The 21,276-nt window shown below is 35.5% G+C and overlaps 1 protein-coding gene across 3 annotated transcripts in view; it reads right to left on the bottom strand.

Annotated features, from left to right (window-relative positions):
* BNC2 (basonuclin zinc finger protein 2) overlaps nt 1-21,276 on the bottom strand; it is a 322,321-nt gene that overhangs the window by 103,785 nt on the left and 197,260 nt on the right. For all 3 annotated transcript variants that reach the window (XM_063180396.1, XM_063180397.1, XM_063180398.1), the window contains exon 3: nt 7,761-7,863. In XM_063180396.1, coding sequence (XP_063036466.1) covers nt 7,761-7,863 — 103 coding nt within the window. The remainder of the gene's footprint in view (nt 1-7,760; nt 7,864-21,276) is intronic.

Below are 21,276 nucleotides of genomic sequence, written 5' to 3' on the forward strand. Positions count from 1 at the left end.
GCAATAGGCACTGCCCACCTGTTACTATCATTCTGTTTGAATCATGTCATAGATGTATTTCACAAAGGTAAGTCAAGACCATGGTGGTGTTTCAGTTTAGGGGGTAACTCTGGTAAAAGCATATTAAATGCTCTCCCACATGTACTAAAGCACCTTAGTTTTTCAGGAAAATCTGCTGTCTTAAGGTTGCTAACAGCTGAAGGTGTTCAGACCCTGGGAAGACTGGCTCTTAAAACTAGTTCTACCATTCACATACATCAGTCTTACCCATTCCAATTCATGTACTCTGCCATTTCACTAAGTTCCTGTTAAATATACTTCAGAAAAATTGACTGTAATCAATTAGGATAGAATTAGAAAAGTTTCAGAGACTCACGCTGTACATTTCTTGCATAATCTGTTCTCTTTCTAAAATCCAGATAGAAATGGGATAATTGAGTAACACTATTGTCTGCTGGGGCAAGTGTCCTCAAAATGCTACAGCTCAAAATAAAATTCCTCCTAGTAGGTAAAAATTTTTTTCCTTTCAATTTCACATTTGCAGAAGGGAAAGCTGAGGTAAAGTTACCCACGGTATTATCATTTAAACATCTGAAAGCAGTATGAATTTTTTATTCTTGCAGTCAAATCACATTTTAACCTTATGAAGCTGTATGGAATGAAGTAGTAGGGTTTGTTTCATTTAGAGCTGTTTCAATTTGTGTTCTGCTTAACCTAGTGAACTCTAGTTAATTAGGATGTTCCTATAAACAATTAAGCTTCTTGTAGGATCGTTAAGAAGATATAAAAATTTATGATGTAATAAACTGTAATAAAATGATAAAGTGGTTAGCACATCACAGCAATTCATGTGCAGCAGCATAGGTGTTGAAAGAGACAAGTACGCAGGTACTGTCACCCAAATGTCCTGGAGTTGCAGAAGTCCACCACTGCTTCCCCACAAACCTGCTGGTGATTTGAACTCCCACGTCTCACAGAATTTATCCTGCTCATTTGGGAATCAAACAGCAATCACCAGACACTCTTTTGCTCCCATCTGAAGCTTCATCATGTGGCAAACTTTTTACCATCACACTTAAGGGGCTCAAAATCACGGATTTCACTAAGTACCTTTCCAAAAGGCAGCCTCTGCTGCAACTGGAAAGAAAAATTCCAGGTGCCAATTTTAAATCATTGTTTTAGCCTTTTTTCCATCTTACACATAGCAAGTCTATTTGTTTCCTTCTGGACTCTCTCCTTAAGAAGAAAGGGTAAAACATCACCACCTGAGACATCTCCTAGAATTCTGTCCCATGGTATTGGGTGTATTAAGTGAAAACTAGCCTTCTCTGTAAAATGTCAATTCAATAATGATGGGCACCAAAATAAGAATATCTTGCAGTTTTGAAATACTTTTAGTCTAAATGTCGGTGGGCATTTTATAGTTTTGCAAAGGCAACAATAATTTTGTAAATGTATTTCAGAGTTGCCAATGAGTATCTGATTCAATGTATAAGTTTTTCAGAATATAAAATGTTCACAGTGAGAAAAGATTTCACTTTTACTTGTGAATAAAGGGCAACCCAGCAGAAACAGGCACTGTGCTTCAGAATGGGTCATGGCCTGTTTAGGGCTTAGCAGACACTCACTCATTCCTTATCTGAATGCTTAGGGCCTGGTCAGCTATAATCTCACCTGGCCATCTCCAAAAGACATTGGCTTATTCAAACCTAGGAATGTAAACCAATGAAGTTGGGTAAAAAAGGAAAGGTCTAACTTCTTCCTGACTGAGTTAAGATGTCCTGGGGGTGGCAGGGAAGAAGAGAAAAAAGTATTTTAAACTGAACAGATTCCTGGGGAAATGCAAGGAGGTGCAAGTGTGAGCACATGTAGAGTAGTGCCTGCGCTTTCCCTCAGGAAGAGATTACTTGACACCTGAGGGTGTCAAATTTGCATGAGTATTAAGACTCTTGACCACATGGTTATGTAAGTAGCAGCTAAATACAAGGATGGAAAAGGAAGGCTTCTTATTTGTTCTTGAGGCATGTAAGCATTATTTCCTTTCCGTCACCTCTGTCTCATAAACTTTTGAAACAATATTATTTATCTTGGATGCCCTAATATCTGGATTTGGTTTCACCTCAGCTTGATTAACACTAAGGGTGATACCAGAATAACACAAAGCAAACACTATGTCCCATCATTCCTATCAATGTGACAGGCTTTAAAACCAGATACTGGGTCAGAGTGCCCACAAGATAAGAGAGTGTATTTTCTCTGTGCTGCATTGGCTGCTTTGGAAAATCCTGCTGAAGCGAAGCATAAAGGAATTGCACAGGCAGAAGGGGGGCACTTTAGAGAGTATTTACCACTAGTGAAGGCTAATCTTGTAAGGATCCTGGAAGCAACTCAGTAATGAAAATTATGCCTCCACCTTCAGGGTCAAAAGAAAGTTATAACAGGTGGATTAAAATGATCTTGTCAGTAAAAGACAGGAAAATCCAGACTACATCTAAAACAGTTTTACTTTAAAAGCAATGAAAGGCTAGCTTTCATTATCAATGAGCTGCAGAGAATTGCCTTGCTAAAAATAACTTTTTTTAGATTTTTAAAAAATCTAAAAATAAATTTTTTAATAATCTAAAAATAACTATTAAAATTTCTCAAGTAATTTTAAATAATTAAATAAATTTTATAGAAGGAAACAACTGTATTTGATATTATAAATGGTGACAATTTTTTATATCCTACCAGATGATGCAGATATGACCCAATTATTTTACTAGTCAACTATAATTACGTTTCTCTCTTATTTCCTTCCTCCCCCCTTTTAAAAATTTTACTCTCTGCTTAAAAATCTCAATTTTTAAGTAAAGAACAACATGGCAGTTCTGCCAGCTTTTAGAGAGACTCTAGGATAAGTGACATCTTTTCATTTTGTTTTACTTTGCTAGAGATGATCTTTGACTTTGCAAACCTTTCTTTCACTTAACATCTTTGGACGGATACAAACATAGGAATTCAGATTAATTTTATTTCAACACAGCACTCATTCCCATCTCATTCCTATGCAACTCACATTTAAATTCTAAACCTTCTTCCTAGATCAAGTCCTATATCAAGTCCAAATTTCAGGGTGAGGGAGAGATGGGATTTCTAAAATTTCCACAGCATTCTTCTGTTTCTTTTCTTTATTTTTTTCCACCTATCCTTCCTTCTGTTTTCATTTCAGGTTCCTTTTAACTGACAATTCCATGATCTAACATGCAGAAATTCAGAAAACTCAACCATTCTAAATGAAGTAGTCACAGTCATGTAATGCATCATGTAATGCACAGTCATGTAATGCACTTACAACATTCTCCATTTTCTAATGGAGGTTAGTCTTAGTGGAGACTAATTCTTAGTCTCATTAACAGCAAGCTAGGACCTGCTTTATATAAGTACTAGCACCAGAAAAATTCCTTTACAAGGTGAAATTGTAACTCACATGGCAAGTCTCCGACTACTACTCTTCACTGCATGGCAGCTTTTAGTCAGAAAAATAATGGATGGGCCCTATGTGCCAAAATCTACTAGTTAATGTTCTTTCATCTTTTTTTTATTACAACCAAACAGAACTTAATCTCAAAGTTACTGGAGAGAACATCTGACCAAATCTTATTTGGGACTGTATGTGGCCTCACCATACTTTATAAAGGTGTTAAACTTTACTTGAATGAGTAGCTGAGCCCTGACCTGAGCTGACTGGCATGATGCAAATGAAAAGACATCCAAGATCATTAGAAGACTAAAGACTACATTTTTCTAAGAGGGGAAAACAAAAAAGAAAGAACAAAAGAAGGGGGAGAGCAAAAATGTTTAGAGGATGCTAAGTTTCCTAGAGTAGATTGATTAATGTAAAATTCAGTTGGTCCAAGTATGCACAGTATACCAGAAAAATGCTGTTGATCTCTGAGATTTACCAGTGACACATTTCAGGGTAAGAAAAAAACTTGCCATTTTTAATTTTCTGATTGTATCTGAAACAAGATTACAATGATTTCACACAAACTTAGTAATATTATTATACTCTGGGGGGTTGTTTTGCTTTCTTTTTTTTGTTTGGGGTTTTTGTGAGGGTATTGAAACTAAAATAAGTGGAATAAATATCAGAAATAATAGCTTTAGTCCGCTATAACTTATGTCACCTTAACACATCTTTTTGGAGCAAAACAGTTATGAGAGTAGGTAAGATTTTACTTGATTAATACTACACTGTGTCTTTTGATCTGTTGGACAAGATAAAATAAGTTTGTTCCTGCTAGCAGTATGGTAATTCTTATTCTGACATCAATGACAGATACAAAAGACAAAATGCAAAGTCAATGAAATTAATGTCTTTTTACTGCAGACTTGCTTAATTTCTTTTCTCATAGGCTAAGATACTTCAGCTAGAGGAAATACATGGCAAATAGAGTGAGGCTTTTTCATTATTTCCAATAAAGAGAGTAAAATTTTATTACTATCTTCACAGGATAGAATGCTCCTTTTAATAAAAAAAAATAGCAGGAGAACAAATAAAGCACTTGAGTATTATTTTTTTGTAGTCACCTAAGTGCCATATTATTTAAAAGCCACAAAGTACCCAATTGCCTGGGTTAAAAAATGACTATTAAGACTTTAATGAGATTTTATTTTCCATATGGAATATACAAACTATCTTTACCACTAAATAAAAAAAGAAGTCACACACTTATCTGTTTGACTTCTTAAAGTTTAAGAATGGCTTATCTAATTTAAAACATTTAATTTTTGCGTTGGAAAATAAACTCCCACCCAACCTGACAATATGAAACACACCTGAAAACACTTTATGGGTGAAACGCTGTGTGAAAACACTGTTTTCACTTTAGCTGAAAACAAATTAAAACAGTGTAGTCACCCAAATCCCTTAAAATACTCAGAGATTCTTCCTAGGACTAACCCACTCTCCACGATGCACAGCAGTACTTGATAATGCTGTAAAGCTCTGTGCAATTTTGGCTTTGGTAATAAAAACACTGATGCTAGGATTGCTACTGTAGTAAAGGAGTCAAAACTTGGTAAGCTGAACTTTTGACAACTGCAGCATTTATCTGGCCACAAAAGTACCTTCCAATGTAATATTGTTCATATAATTGCAATTCTTGGTTTGGCAACTCCAGACAGGTGTATCTGAACTTGTAGGAAACCTTTTCTGTCAAGATGTGTGCAGCTTATTTTAGATGAGTGAGGGAAAATGTGAGAAAGCCAATGGAAGCAGGAGAGAAAAAAACAGGCCATCAGTTGCTAAGTGCAATAGTACAGCGGTGGCTGTATGCCCTTTCCTCCTCCCTCTAAAAATTCCAAAGTTTTAAATGGCAGCTATTAAAATGAATTAACTCCACACAGATTAGTCAAGTACAGCATGAGTAGAATGCAGTTCTAAGGTATTTTTTGATCTATACAGTTAATTATGATTCTAGGTTATCAGAACTTAATAAGCACAGTGCTTCCTCTTGGAAACACCTATTCTTTGTTAATTGCATTCAGTAAAGCACTACATCATGTGTCAAGGAGCTGAGTTGAAATTCATTAATAAAAATTATATGGAAACCCTTTAATTAAAGCAGCAGGAAATACTCTTTTCATTCAAGGAACAAATTCTGAAAGTACTGTGTTAACATTTTTAACGTAAAGGACTTTTGAGCTGCAACCTGATTTTAGTAATTTTGAAATCCAGGTACTAGAGTGCAGTGAATTGACCTGTCTCCAGAATGCTGCCCTCATAATCCTCAAAAACAGCTAAGATCAAGAATTTAAGTAGATACATAATTGTATCCAGAAAATAATTTACAAGACCATGCTTGATGGATGTGAAACATATATCTGACTTGTCTCACTCTGCCATAAAATGTAAGTACTCCAGATGATTGTACACAAAGTGCACTAAAAGAAAAAAAAGGAAAAAAAGAAAAAAAGGAAGAGCGTTATTCACTTGGCACAATAGCAAAATAAACACTTCCTAATAATGTATAGCTGCGTTAATTTTTCTTTTTGTTATGTTAAGCATTTGGGCATGGGAGCCGGTGGTGTATCCCAAATCATCATGTTCCCCTTTCAACTTCCTGGATTTGTAAAACAGGGACATTTCCATTATATACACAGTGGTAATCTCAGATTGCTGTCATAATATTCTGATTTTGAATTCAATCACTTCACAGAGACACATTGCACACAGGAAAATCTGATTATTCTCTTCCAAACTCTTCCAAAATGTACTCCTTAAAAAGAAAATTCAGGATGGCCATGAGCCAGAATCTAAGTGCTAGACTCTCAGTTTCTATTGCTCATCAGGAGGACACCCTGGAAAATACCTAGACAGTGCTTCCCTATTTTCCAATCACCAAAACCTCAGATGCTGGTTCTACACAAAACCTGAAGAGTGCCTGAACTATACAAATTTTGTGAGGTTTAGTGATTTTTCTAAGAAAGGTGAATCTGGTTATACAGCGACTGAATATCATTTTCTGGGAAATAAGAGTAACAAAGATATACCATGTCCCTAGATAATCTCGTATACAATAAACTTTTAACCAGCTACCAGATAAGTGGTGCTAGGGCATTTCTAGGCAGTCTGGAGGCAATGTTAGGCAGTGACACGGGACTCCATGGTACTTGCATACCTGTTTTTCTTTCCATACAGGTGAATAAAAATTTCTATGTTAGTCTATGCTGTTGAATTTTTTGAGAATTCATACTTGCCGTATGTTAGCATATTCAAGCACAAAACCACACAGATATGAACCAAATAAATAGAGATCAAATGTATCTTAGAAGGAAAGTACTAACCTTTCACCCAAGTTCTCATCAAAATAAAATCAAATTCACAGAATATAAGCCCCTGAATGTCTGGCAGAAATGGGGGATGAGGGCTGTGCTTGCTTAGGTACCAATATTCCACATCATGAGAAGAAAACTTCAACAGCAATTTCTACCACACATAGTAATCTTTCTTTCTACCACTCCCAAACCCTCCCTATTTTTCTTTTATTAAATCATCTTAGGCATCCTCCTTATTTGCTTTCTAATGGTGTATATAGCTCTCTCCTGCTCTCTCACGCTAATTTAATAATGCCTATCAAGAATAAAACCCTTCCAAGAACATTAAGTAGAAAAGGATAAATAAAATAGAAGGTCTTTCTGTGAATTTTTATGCCTATTATGCCTTTCATGCCTGATCTGGGAATTCTAATCCTTCCTATCTTTATTAAGATACTTAAACATGGGAAGAGAGGTATAGCTCACAAATCACATATGCAGACTTTCTTTGTGATATAGGATACACTCTCAACATGTGAGATCTGAATGTTTGACACTGATAAATTTAAATTTCCATTTGGCCCCATGACTTCTTGGCTGATGCTTCTTTGCAATACAAACTCTGCTGTGCAACCATACTGTAAACTTTTTGCCTTTCTGTTAAGTCCTACAGGAAATGCATTATTTTCTGGAGGCTAGAATATTCTTTTGAGTTGTACACAAGCTTTTGAAAGTGGCACTTGGAGCTGTCACCAGAATAACAGACTCTTACATCCTAAAAATTGCTCTAAAAAAAAGCATGTGCATGCATACATAAGGATAAACACAGATAGTGCACACATGCATATGTAGACAAATAGGTACCACTATTGTATGTATCAATCCAGTTCTTATTATTTAAAAATACTGGTAAGGATGGAAAGAATTGAAAAAACAAACCCAGAACAGATATTTCTTACCATGTGCCACCCAGCCATGTTTACACTGATCGCAGGTTCTCAGGTTAATCTTCCCTGGCTGAAAACATTCACATGTGCAATTTACCAGTGTACAGCGGATGGCCTGGGAAAAGAAACAGAAGACACATGTTAATGTATTTCTTCCTGCGTGTACAAATTTGTTGTGATAGTTAGAATGATATGAGCTACACAGAAAACCCCAGCTTTCTAACATTTAAAGCCTAGCTCCTATTTTAAGTAGAAATTAATTTTCTTTCAAAAACATATGTCAGTATGTCCCATGGAGATGAATAAATTCCTGAAATATTTAAAAAATTTGTTCTATTTTCTTTAGGAAAAAAAAAAAGTTGGTAGCATGAGCAGGAGGATGCTGTAGGAGTTCCATAAATATCCTGGTTTTGCATTGACTTCATAAAGAAAGAAAGTAACTAGGGATGTCTTACCATAGGAGCATACCAGTTTGAAATCCAGATAAAAATTAGGAAACAAAAAGATATGGAAAGGAAAACTACAAATATATTTCCCCTTCCTGCATGGAATCCAAAGGTTATTTTTGAATTTCCTTTTTGGGTTCACCTAACACATAACTCTGCAAAAAGAAGTCATGGATTTTATGTGTTCCCAAAACAGTAAACTGATCAAGGTACAAGAATAGGACTGGTTCAAAAAACATCCTGTAACTTGCCTTTACATCTCTCACTTTCTCCAATATCTAGGAATAGCCTTTTACCTCTCAAAACTCCTCATTTGTTAAACAAGAATTTCTCTGTTTTAAAGTAGGAATAGTGAAACTCCAGTCCCATGCAGAGATCTCAAATATGCTTAATAAGACACTTTCCTTAATAACAGACTTTCTCATCTTCCTTTTTAGAATTATTTCAAAAATTACACAGGTTTACTTTGACAAGGGCTAGCTACAGCCACAGAAAAGTGAATATAAATTGAATGAGACTCTTTCTAATGTAACAGACATATGTTTTTAAATAGTGTAGAAGATGACCTGTGCACTTCAAACTGCTACTAATAAATTTATGGCATGCATTTAGATGTAATTTGCATGGAGATTTCTGAGACAGAGAGGCTTATTCTGATCATTCACAGATTAACAATCTACTGTAACTACCAGAGCTGCCAGGAAAAGATATCTCTATAGATTTAGATGCAATCAATGATTACTTGGGGGCTAAGGTGGGGGAAGGGTGCTTGGTACGCATTGCCACAGAGAAACCAAAGAATTATGAAGACTCTTGCCTTTTACGAAGAATTAATACACATATTTTCCATACAAAAAATATAATCTTAACTGTAGTGACTTTAAATAAATTACATTCAGCATTAGCTTGGCCTGGCTAAGCTCCTTGGCTGCTGAAAACGAAAAAGCCTCAGAATTATTTTAAATATTTGATCCCTTCACTTATTTATCTGCATCAGAATAAATGTAAAGACATTTATAGTTCATGGATACATTTAATATCTGTATTTCTCTGACAAATTTCTGTTAAAGAGTCCTTTATTCCTCTTATCCTGTCTGCTCCTTTACAACCTTTTACTCTCAAAAATCTAGTGAGGGAAAAAAATCCTGTTCTATTATGCCTGACACTTCAGGGCCTCAGTCCTAATGTCACCTGTCCAATTACTCATTAGCCAGGTTATAAAACATTGCTCTATGGATGCGTGATTAAAAGAATTAGTAATACGAAATATAAGGGTACCAGAGAAGTGCTGACCGTGCAGGAATAATATATGTGTTTGTGGGTTATGAGAAAAAAAATCTCCTGGAAGGTCCTGTTTCATGTTCAATAGTGTATTGACCTGGTAATATATCAAGACTACACTGGTCAGTAATGGTGTTCTTTTGCTAATATGTTCATTAATTAATGAACTCAGTAATTAATTGTACTGCAAAAGGAGGTCTTTCAAAATGATATTTTTATTTTACCATAGAAGATTTTCTCACATTCACCACTTTTTTCAGATCTCTGCACCGACATGACAAACACTGGTTGTATTTGATGATATTTTGATTTCTTCATGTGTCATTTGCACTACATGCAAAAGGTGTAATATAGTGCATTACATGTACTAGATCAAACTCTGACATTTGGAAGAGTTGCTTTATTAAGGCTCGTCAGCATTTCTATTACAACCCTATCCACTTTTGGCCTAGAGGTCAACAGGTTGCCTGTAAAAATTTGATTCAGCTTGGACCTGAAATATAGTGTTGAAGCTTAAGAGTAAGTTTCATTACACCCATTCAAAAATTACCCATTTAGCCACTATAGACTATAAACTTGGGGGGGGCGGGGGAGTTTAGAGGTTACATATTTCTTTTCCTCTTCTCTGAATTAAGGAGAGTATTGATGATGTAAAATGTTGAACTAATTAATTGGTATGATTTCTACCTTTTATACATATTGCTGAAAATATTCACCCATGTTTTTTAGAAACATGAAAATATTAGCTATTTCCTCCAATAAATAAATTAGAAAGTCTTCAAAAAGAGCTATGCATTTTTATAAATTCATATCAATTGGTATGAAAAAATCAAAACATAATTAGCATGGCCAAAATATTCAGCCTGGCCTTACTTGGCTGCTTTTTCTGCCAAGGGTGTATATTGATGCCAGGATGTAATTTGGTTTCAGTAGTTTCCCAATCCACTACAGAGAATCCCATGCATACTTCTGAATGATAAGGATTACCCCTCAAGCTGGAAGATGCTCATTTAGGACCAGACATACTCATTCTAACTTATGTTCTGGCATGATCTTGGACAAATTATTTTGTTAGCCTGATGCTCACATTCCCTAAACAACAACTAGAGTTGTTTACACCTAGTAGAGGCTACTGAAACTCTCAAATAGAATTTTTTCTTTATTTCAGAGATTATTTTTTCACTTTGCTTAGTTAATTCAGAATTACTGTAACTACCTGAGATCTCTACAATACCCAACATGAAGCCAATGGAACTCAGTGACAGGAAGATTCAAGATGCCAAAAACAGTGTGTGATTGTACACACAGCATCTGAACGCTAACATTCATTAACATGAAAGAAATTATTGCGCTTTAAGACCTTCACAATGCAACTAGCAAATTCACTGAGCCTTACAAACATATGCACTACCATTATGAACAGTATTTTCACCTGTTTTTCAATACAACTTAACTTGGGAATACAAGTCACTGATGGCAACATGCTCAGGAAGGCCAGAAGGGCAGCTGAATCTGAATATGGCATAGATTAATGTAAGAAACCAAAGTCTGCATGCAGACCTCCATTCCTCAGCAGCAGGATTTTAAGGTACACTAGCTGGTGTTCCTGTAGGTAGCTGAGTGTGTTGGTGTAACTGTGGTTGGACATTTGGTACTGCTCAATTTTAAAGGGATGGGGTGGGAAGTGGGGATGATAAAAAGATCTTCGATGTAGCAGCTGAATATTGGAATCATTGTGCTAGCCTGTTAAAGTGTAGGTATAAAAATCCAAGGGTGTACAAATGTTAGAATTTTGCCAGAAAATGCTTCTGAAAGAGTTTAGCTAGGCGTTCCACAAGTCATGCACTGTAATTCTGCCTTCCCAAGATTTTTATAAAAAAGTTTATGCAATTGGACTTTCCATACTACACTATTTTCTAGGAAAAGAAACAGAAATTTTCCCTAACTGAGATTTTCCTCAGGAGCTTCCCCAAGAAAGCCAGAAAGAAAACAGAAGGAAAAGAAACCAGTGAATAGTGAAAGGAATACTAAAATCAGAAGACACAGTCTCCTGTGTATTAGCTGATAGGCAGTCATGTATTTAGATGACAACTTGCAGGTTAACACCTTAAGTATGCAACAAAACATGGTTTCCTACATACAACTCCTTGAAACATACATGCTGTTATATTTTACCATGTCATGGCCTGCAGTTAACAGGAGTACATATCTTTCACTGAGTTCCTAACATATTGCTTCTTGTATTTGTATCAAAACTACAATGGTCCTTGAGGACCTATGCAGGAAATGGGCTTGACTTCAGTAGAATAATTTAAAATAGTTTATATTGCTGACTAAATCCTAAAATTTTAAAATTGACATTGAGAAATATCCTGCAGCTCTCTTTGAGATGCTCTTCCTGTAAAGCCTAATGTAAAAAGAAAGGAAGTTTGACTAATATTAAAGCATGGTGTCAGTATACCTATGCATAAGTTTGTATGGCTATTAAAAGATCTGACTTCTCTGGGTTTCTCCCAGACCAAGGATATCAATTTAACATTGTTTGGGTGATTTTATTATTTCTAAAAAATAATTATTATTCACATGTTAATAGAAATAGCCTACAGCAGTAATGGAAGAATCAATCCTTCTGGCTGTTCTGCAGAGCTTCCAAGAGTTGAGAGTCAATAAGCTGCCATGAAATGAATGACAGTGTGGGAGAAGCAGGAGAACATGTAAAAAACAGATATGATTCCTTCTCTGGATTACTTACAACTGATCTCAATAGATGGAGGCCGTTTTAAGGGATGCAACATTATGGAGAGATGGGTAAGTTTTGCAACAAAGCTTTGTAATGTAACTTATGGTGAGGCTTCAAGAGTTCTGTGAGGTTGAATAGCATCTTACTGAAGTCTCAACTACATCTTTCTATGCAGTGGCAGGGTTAAAGAGTCTTATTCCTAGTATCTTTGCCTCACCTTTCTCAAATGCCTTTAAACAGGTATTTAAAAATGTCTTCCTTCTACATCTATATCACTGTGCACCTGAATACATAATGGAGTAAAGTATACTCATTCTCTGTATTGATGTTCCATCTACCTTTCTAATGCATCTCCTGTACATTTACACCACAGAGCTCACCTAATCTAAATCCACTGTTATCAGCCACAGAAGCATCAGGCTTGAAGATAATTTAGTCCTGTGAAATTTTTTTGTGAGATTGCAAACAAGCAAACTGGTGCATAAATGCAGTTCTTGGCAGCTGCATTAAAATCTGTAAGACTAAGAGAGTATGCAGTCTACAGAAATGTGTTAGTTAGCAAAGATGCCATGGGTTTTACACACACATACATATACACATATGTATACTTGAAATTTAGATTTTGTACAATAAAGATTTTGTATAAAGACAATTCAAAGTTCTATGTATTTTTGTAATACAGGCAAGAGCTTTCCACATTTAATTGACAGAGCAAATAATCTCATTTATGTTTTTAACACTAATAACAGTTTGGGCATTGTATACCAATAAATGAAATATTTGCATGAAATTATGATTAGTGTTAGAAGCAAAAAGCACTTTTTGCAGCTTATGTCTCAACTTTAAGAGAAAACCAAACACAACGTGGTATATCAACATTTTCTATCCATTGTCAAACAGTTTTACTCTCTATTGCAAATAAAAAAATTACATAATTTTGAACTAATATTTTATTGAAAGTAAATAACACTGTCATTAGAAGAACAATTTTAAGCTTTTAAATAAAGTAGATGATCTTGAGACATGATGGCACACCAAAATAATCAAAGTTAATGAGTACGACAGAGATCCACACTTGTTTTGCTGTATGTAGACTCATGAGAGAATAAGTTATGAAGCAGAAGACAACAGAAAAGTTCTTCAAATGTTCCAAAACTTTCTTAACAAAAAGTCTCCTATGACATTAATTTTTTCATTCTGCTTCTTTGTTATAAAGCTAAGAAGATAATGTCTATATGACAGGACTGTACCATACCACTGTTTTAGGTTCAGTTTTTTCTTTTTTTTTTCAGAGCACATATATGTTCTTTAAAAAGCTCCTATAAGATCTATCACTCCTCTTCTTTACTACTTTATGAATCCAAATAAACATTTTTTCCTGCCAATCAAGTAGTTATTTAAAAGATCACAGCAAAAAATCTGCTGTAGAGATAGCAAAAAGATCCAAATGAAATTACATGACTTTTAATAGCTGGCAAATCAAGGGCAGATACAATTTATTTTCAAACGAACACCAAAAGGAGGATCATTTGTACACTGACATTTAGGAAATGCACTATGTCACCTTCCTGTAATAAGACTAATATTATATTACAGGGAACTGTTTTGGTTTAAACCCAGCTATCTAAGAAATCTAAGCCCCACACAGACATTTGCTCACTTTGCTCACAGTGGGATAGGGGAGAGAAATCAGAATAGTAGGAGTGAAAATCTTGGTGGGTTGAGATAAAGACAGTTTGGTAAGTAAAGCAAAAAGCCCACAAGCAAAATTAAACAAGGGATTCATTATCCCCCTTCTCACCTACATTTTAACTTCTAAGAAAGAGGGAAAATTGGGGTGGAAGAGCTTGCTGCACTTTCTCCAGAATGTAGCAGAAATATGCAGAAGTATTTCGGTCTCTGCAGGATGACAGAATGATGCAGGATGACTATTCCTCCATCATGCAGTTCTGGTACAAAAATAACAATTTTGAAACTCAGTTAAAATGCCAAAACACTGGACTGGAAGAGGGGGAATGCCTCGATACCGACCCAGGTCTGTCACTCCAATAGATGCATTTAAACACTCAACCTATAACTGCCCAATCTGAAAATAATGGATAATGCTAATATATACCTTTCCTGGGATAAGGCTAATAAGCTGCTCACACAAAATGGTGAGGAATGACGAAGCAGGTAAGGCAGAAACATTCAGCATTATTATTTCTTCTGTTGGCACAAAAATGTTACAGATTTTTTTATAATAAAAGTTCACTTTGATTTATGATTAGGAAATGAATGATTTTATACATAGGACTCACCTAGAGACAATAAGTGATACATGACCATTACTAACTTCAATACTACTAGCCTAACAATGCTTTGCCCAAAACAAAAAACAGTAAGGGGGGATTAACTTTGCATTTGAATGGTCTGAAACATTCATGTAATGCTATTATATTTTTAATCTCTCTCCCATTTAGTGATACTCCAATACCTTCTGAGTTATTCACTGCATTGCAGTATTTTATTAGCGATTTCACATCACATTACATTAGTATTGTTTCTTACTTGTATTTACTTTCAGTAAATACAATTTGAAAGGTAATAATATTGTTATATTTCTCTGTAGCATTCAAGAAAACAGTCACTAATATAATATGAAGGCAAGCATGCTAACAAGAGAGAAAGCTGTTAATACGATTAAACAGCTTTTCCTGGAGTAAAGAAAACCCAGTCTCTAAGCATGCTAAAAACTGTTTTCAAGTCTTCTTGAGAAAGAATGGTTAAGTGAATGGGGAATAAGAATAGGAGAAAAAAAATTGTTTGCAATCTTGCATTAATTTAGGAGCTGCTCTTCATTTCTACCCCAGACACCAGTAAAAGTAGAAACCTGTGTTAAGGAATGCTACCTGGACTTTTCTAGAGAAATATAACTCAGAATATATGTTTTGTTTGTCAGGAAGTGTCTGTAGAGCTTTTATGCTGCTTCTAGACACTCAGCTCACAGGGCTGCCTACAGATACTATACAAAGACTACAGGCAAGTATCACCCTACGTTTCTACAGCGTGCAAAACTAGCCTGAGCATCACAAGCATCAAAATTATTTGCACTGAAAAAATTAAGACTGACAAGATCTTCTTTACTTAAAATTTGAAGAAAAAACACAGTTGATTTAAGAATGAGATTCCCTGTGCCCAAGAGCCTGTTAGCAAATACAGATATTTGTTCTCATAGATGAAAACCAAGTTTCTACTATGAAACTAACATTGTCAGTCACTGGAGTTCAGCCACAAATGTTGCCAAGGCAGCAGTCAGTGTCAGATAGGTATCCATGCACGGGTGTTTCACAAACCCTTCTCTAACCACGACTCTTCTAGAGAATGACACTGCAAGCTGGACCCAGGCACTCATCTCGAGTAACCACAACTCACTGTCTCCTTTGGAGACCACAGGAGGCAAGTTGCTTTCCCTGGCTTTACTGGCCTGTCCTGGACCTGTGACATACTCTGCCCTGGTGAGACTGCACCTGGAGTACTGCATTTGCCTCTGGAATCCTCGGCAAAGGAAGGACATGAACCTGTTGGAGCTAGTCCAAATAAGACCACAATGATCAGAGGGCTGGAATGCCTCTCCTATGAGGGAAGATTGACAGAATTGGGGTAGTTCAGACAGGGGAAGAGAAAGCTCCAGAGAGTACATATAACAGCTTTCCACTACCTAGAGGGGCTTGGAAGAAGGCTGGGGAGGGACTTTTAACAGGGGCATGCAGTGACAGGACAAGGAGAAACAGCTTTAAACTGAAAGAGGGTAGGTTTAGATTACAACAAGGAAGAAATTTTTTTGAGGAGGGTGGTGAAACACTGGCACATGTTGCCCAGAAAGGTGGTGGATGCCTCATCCCTAGGAACATTCTAGGGTCAGGCTGGACACGGCTCTGAGCTACCCGATCTAGTTGAAGATTTCCTGCCCATGGCAGAGGATTGGACTAGATGATATTTAAAAATTCCTTCCACCCCTAACCTCTCCATCAGCCCATGATTCGATGAAAAGTCCAGGCGATAGTTTTCCAGAAAACAAGTGGATCTTTCTGGCAACTAAATTGTAGAAAGTATATTCTCATTATAAGAATATATATATATACTATAAAGTATATATATTCTTTTATATAGATTACTGTAAAGTAATATTATATACATATATTACATATATATATTCTTATAGTGTGGTATCAGCCGTGCCATTCAAAACAAACTTCAACTGCCTTATAGGAGATGTTTCAGAATAAAGTATATGAACCAATAATTAAAAACTTGTGATGTAAAAACTGGAAATAAATATGCTCAAAAAATATTTTTTTTTACCTCTAGTATCTTCAAAAAGACATAGAACCTGTGGATCTAGCATGAACATGGAAGGAAATTGTCAACAATTCTTAACATTATGTGGACTATTGGGTCATTAATCCACAAAAGAGGATTTTTTTCAGTAATTACTAAGTGGTTGAAAAGGAGTTACTTCAATCTATTAAATCAAATAACAAATCTATTAAGACTAATACCTATTATTCATCTATTGTTTCTCCACAAATCAATCAGAAGATGATGAGAATGTTAAAAGTCTTAAAGGTGATCAGATAACTCATAATCTCTAGACTAGTTTTAATCAATCTCAGTTAGTCCGTCCAGTAAAAATTACAAATGAATATATCACTTCTAACAAGTAAATAGGGAACCTTAAAAAAAATGTAAATGTACACACAAAATTATGTTAGCAATATCTGTTAGATTTTTTATTTTCCACCTTTTTTTCCCATTAATTTAAAGAATAAGCAAGATCTGATTTAAACAAAGTAAAATGCAGCATGGCCCATGGAGTAGCTATTTCTTTCTGTCCGTGTATTCAGGTATTCTCCTTAAATAATATCAAAAATAAATTGTTTACTGTCTAATCTGCTCTTCAGGAAGGTTTTCCTTTCAGGATTCTTTTTCTTTCTCAGATGTTACTGCTTTCTGGATTCTAAATGATGGGTTTTCAATTTGACAAAAAAAAAAATATGTGGATTTGCACTGCACTGTGCTGCATTTTAGCCACGGAAGATAAATATGGGCTCTACAAAAGTTAAATAAAAGAATTATGATGAAAGATTATTTTGAAAATAATTCAAAAAAGAAAATAATCTTTTCTCTCTTTTCAAGGTCAAAACTCCATACTATGTATCTTGTTCTTAAGTTATACCCTAAAGCAATAACTTCTTATTTACATTAATAAAATAGTCAATCCTGCACTGTTCCTTCAGTGACCAACCCTGTCAGCCACTAACCTGATAATATAAGCAAATAATAATATGAAAAAAACACCCAATCTTTTTGTCTTGTCCCCAGAAAGCCAGACTAATAGGTGAAAATATTTTCTCTTCATTAGATGAAGTAATTAATTACTTAAATATGCATTTCTTTTATTATTGTGACTTTTAAATTTTGCTTCTTTGGTATTTCCTGAAAACAAAGCAATGGATATTTTTTCACGAATATTTGCTAAAGTACATTCTATCCCTTCACCTTATTTAGGAGAGGGAAGATTTCCAGTAAGTGTGAAATATGTGTCTCTTTGGCCAGAATGGAACATTAAAAAAAATACAGATATATATATACATATATACATACATGTAATAAAACCAGAGAGAGAGAGACAGAAAAGAGGAAGAAGGGGGGCAGGCAGTGGAGGGAGAAATGTTATTGGTTTTCTCAGAAGGATTTTCTTTTATACATAGATTTATCCTATAATTTTGTCCCTGTTGGGCACACTGCCTAAATTTAAACACAAACAGTCAAGCAATGAAGAAACATTACCACATTTACTGTGAACAAAAACTCCCAGTTGTACAGTGAAATTTTAATACATTTCAACTTATCTCTTTTACTAATGGGGAGAGTACAAACCCTGCAGGAATTCGCTCTGCAAACTGGTAATTACAGTAGACTCACTTTTTTATAATGCATATGTATAGTCAGACACAAGAAACATAGCTGCCCTTTTGATGTAGGTTACAATAGGAATGTGTTTAAAAAAAATTATGAAAATCTGCAATTCTAAAGGAATGCACTATTTCATGGGAAGTTGTCCTTTAGCTATACTAAAGAAATAGATATAATACAATATAACATACATATATTTATTTGCTTTTGCAATGTGAAGCAGAACCTTTATCAGGCTGTCCTTTTTTCCAAGTAAGGTAGGGTCTTTTGTTTTGTTTTTGTTGTTGATGTTGCTGTTGTTTTCCTAATGTACCTACTGGTACAAAGCTGGTTTCCATCCTACACTATCATGTATGAATTCAGAAGATCTTTATTCTCCCAGGCCTCCCCTCTACACAACCTTAAAATTTAAATAATTTTGATCATCAAGTTCATGTCTCATTAAATCATTGTGACATACATTTAAAAGCACTATTTTAACTCCACAGATTTACAACATACAATGTCCAACTCATGTAAGATAGGACATGCTTTGTCAGGCAAAACATGTTTGTAGTGTACACAAAGGGAGATTTAATTTATTCTGTGGACATGTGAAATCAAAGATCTACTGCCAAGTCATACATACAACAACATTTATCTTTAATACAATAATGATATAATACAGCTATATGTTAAAATATCTGAACAAGCAAACAAACAAACAAGAACAAAGTACAAGTAAGGGTTTTCAAAAAAACCCATATTTCCAGGTCTTTTATGGTTTGCACCACTATTTCTTAATGTCTATCAACAAACCACACCACTTGATTCTGAAAATACTTGCACAATCACTCTTTACATATACTCATATTGACATTCTATACAGGTAGGAAAAAATATCCCACAATTCTTTAAATAAACCATTGTGTGCACTAAGAACAACACACAAAAAATCAGGTAAAAATTCCCATTTCTGGAGTTCTGTAAAAACATACATCTTGAAAACTGCCAGAAGAGCAAGCCACACTACCTGGCATTTCTTTGAGCTGCATTTTCACCAGGTTGCACCACCTAGCTTGGTGGACACACAATCTGCCTGTGAAAAGCATCATAGGCCAAATGAAAACCATGGTGAAGGTCTCTCCTGTAAGACCTTTAAAGATACCTTCCATGGAGGTCTTACTTAAAATCCATGGAATTTCACGTGAGCTGGAAATTTTAATTTCCCTTATTGCTGGAGAGTAGCTTTCTCACAGAGGTAGCCATCTTCTCTATAGAGGTGTTTTTTCAGCAGTGAAATAATGTGAAATAATTTCATTTAAAAGGGAGTTGTTAATGACTGTGGAATTACCTATTTTTTTTTCTTTTTTAAATCAAAAAAAATCTGATCTTGACTAAATGTGAAGAGATTCCTTCTCATTCAGAATTAGGAGGTTTGGTAAGATCAGACTGAGGAAGAGTGCTACACTAATGAAAGGCACAGAACTTGATGTGTGTATGCATGCTAGACATTTTACTAACTCTAAAATCCACAAACTGCTAGGCGAGTGAGAAACACATGTGCCAGCCGACCTTTGAGTGTAAACATTCTTCACAGTAACAAAAGTAATTTTCACAGAATAGGAGTTATATTCCATATGACATGTGGCCCTGGCTGATGCAATCCTTAGGATGCGCTCAGCCAGCCAGTCTTTGTTGAAAGCACATGAGAGGTAACACAAACTCATGTTCAGAAATTACCTTCACCACTGTACATCATAATTGTCACAGTGATTTCTGTCAGTCTCAGGGTGGGCAGAGAAGATACACAGAAGCTCAGTCTTGACCTGAAATCCGTAACTTATGCTAAAACATCACTTTATTTCTAGATTTCAGAAGCAGTGTGAGGAGAAACAAAGACAAAATATCCCAGATTATGACGCTTTTTGTGTAGAAGACAACAGACCCAGTCATATTTCTAAATGGAAGAAACAGTATCTTTGCAATGAATATGCAGCAATGCAGCTTTCCTCTTCCTGACCTACAACCTTCATTTAATTTCTAAGGAGTCACAGAAAGGAAATGCCAAGCAATTTGAAAAAGACAATGCTTCCTTTTAATGTCGGGTCACGTGCAAAAGTGAGCAATGTCTCTTTTTAACAACTGTCCATAAAAAGAAAAAATTAGAAAACTAAAATTGGTTGTACTAAATGGGTGTAAACAGATTATATGTGAGACAATTAGAGATAAAGGCTTTATCTAATGAAAGCATTCCAGACCATTGGCAGCGACCCTCATTATTTATTTCTCGATGCTTCCCAATTTTTAGTATCCAGTTTGATTTGGGACTCAGTTTTGGGAAGTGTAAAGGACTTTCAATACATGCAGAAGTTCTGAGGATGTTGATCTTAAGTAACTTTCGTTCTCCTTATCATTCCTCCTTTTTATAATGTCATGTGTAACAGTTGATGACGTGTGCAGAAAATAAAACTTATTAGAATTAGGTGGCTGCAGTTTAAGGCAATAGTCCTGAGTGATACCTGAGACAACATGAAGTAATTTGCTGACAATGAAGCTAGAATAAATTTTATGTCAGGGGCAGTGTTGGAGGGAGAATGGAAACTCTTTCTTTCTTATTTTTTTTAACTGATGGCAGTCTGAAAATTCTGTATCTGTTTAAAGCACAAGAAGCAGTAAGCAAGGAGAAACACATTTTTAAGCACAATTCCAGGAAGATGAACAACAAAGCCTACGACGCTTACCACAGTGTTGCAATGCTTTTCATATTTGTCATCAGTCCTACAAATACCATTGCCTCCTGTTTTACACCTGCATATTTATTGCTGTGTTACGTAAGACATGCTAGCCTGCTACCACAGTTTCTGTAACAGTAACGTGCCCTGAGCACCAAAGTCGGTAGTCAAGAGATGCTACACTTCTTGCTTCTGACCGTACAAATTTGTCACTTAATCAGAGAACATCCTGAATGCCCCACAAGGATCATGGAATCCAATTCTGGCCCTGCACAGCACCACCCCCAAGAGTCACATCATGTACCTGAGAGCATTGTCCAAATGCTTCTGGAACTCCTTAGTATTACTGTCTTGCACAGATCACAGTTATTGTACCTGAACTGGGCCAA

Source organism: Melospiza melodia, chromosome Z (genome assembly GCF_035770615.1).
Source record: "Melospiza melodia melodia isolate bMelMel2 chromosome Z, bMelMel2.pri, whole genome shotgun sequence".
In the NCBI taxonomy this organism is placed as follows: domain Eukaryota; kingdom Metazoa; phylum Chordata; class Aves; order Passeriformes; family Passerellidae; genus Melospiza; species Melospiza melodia.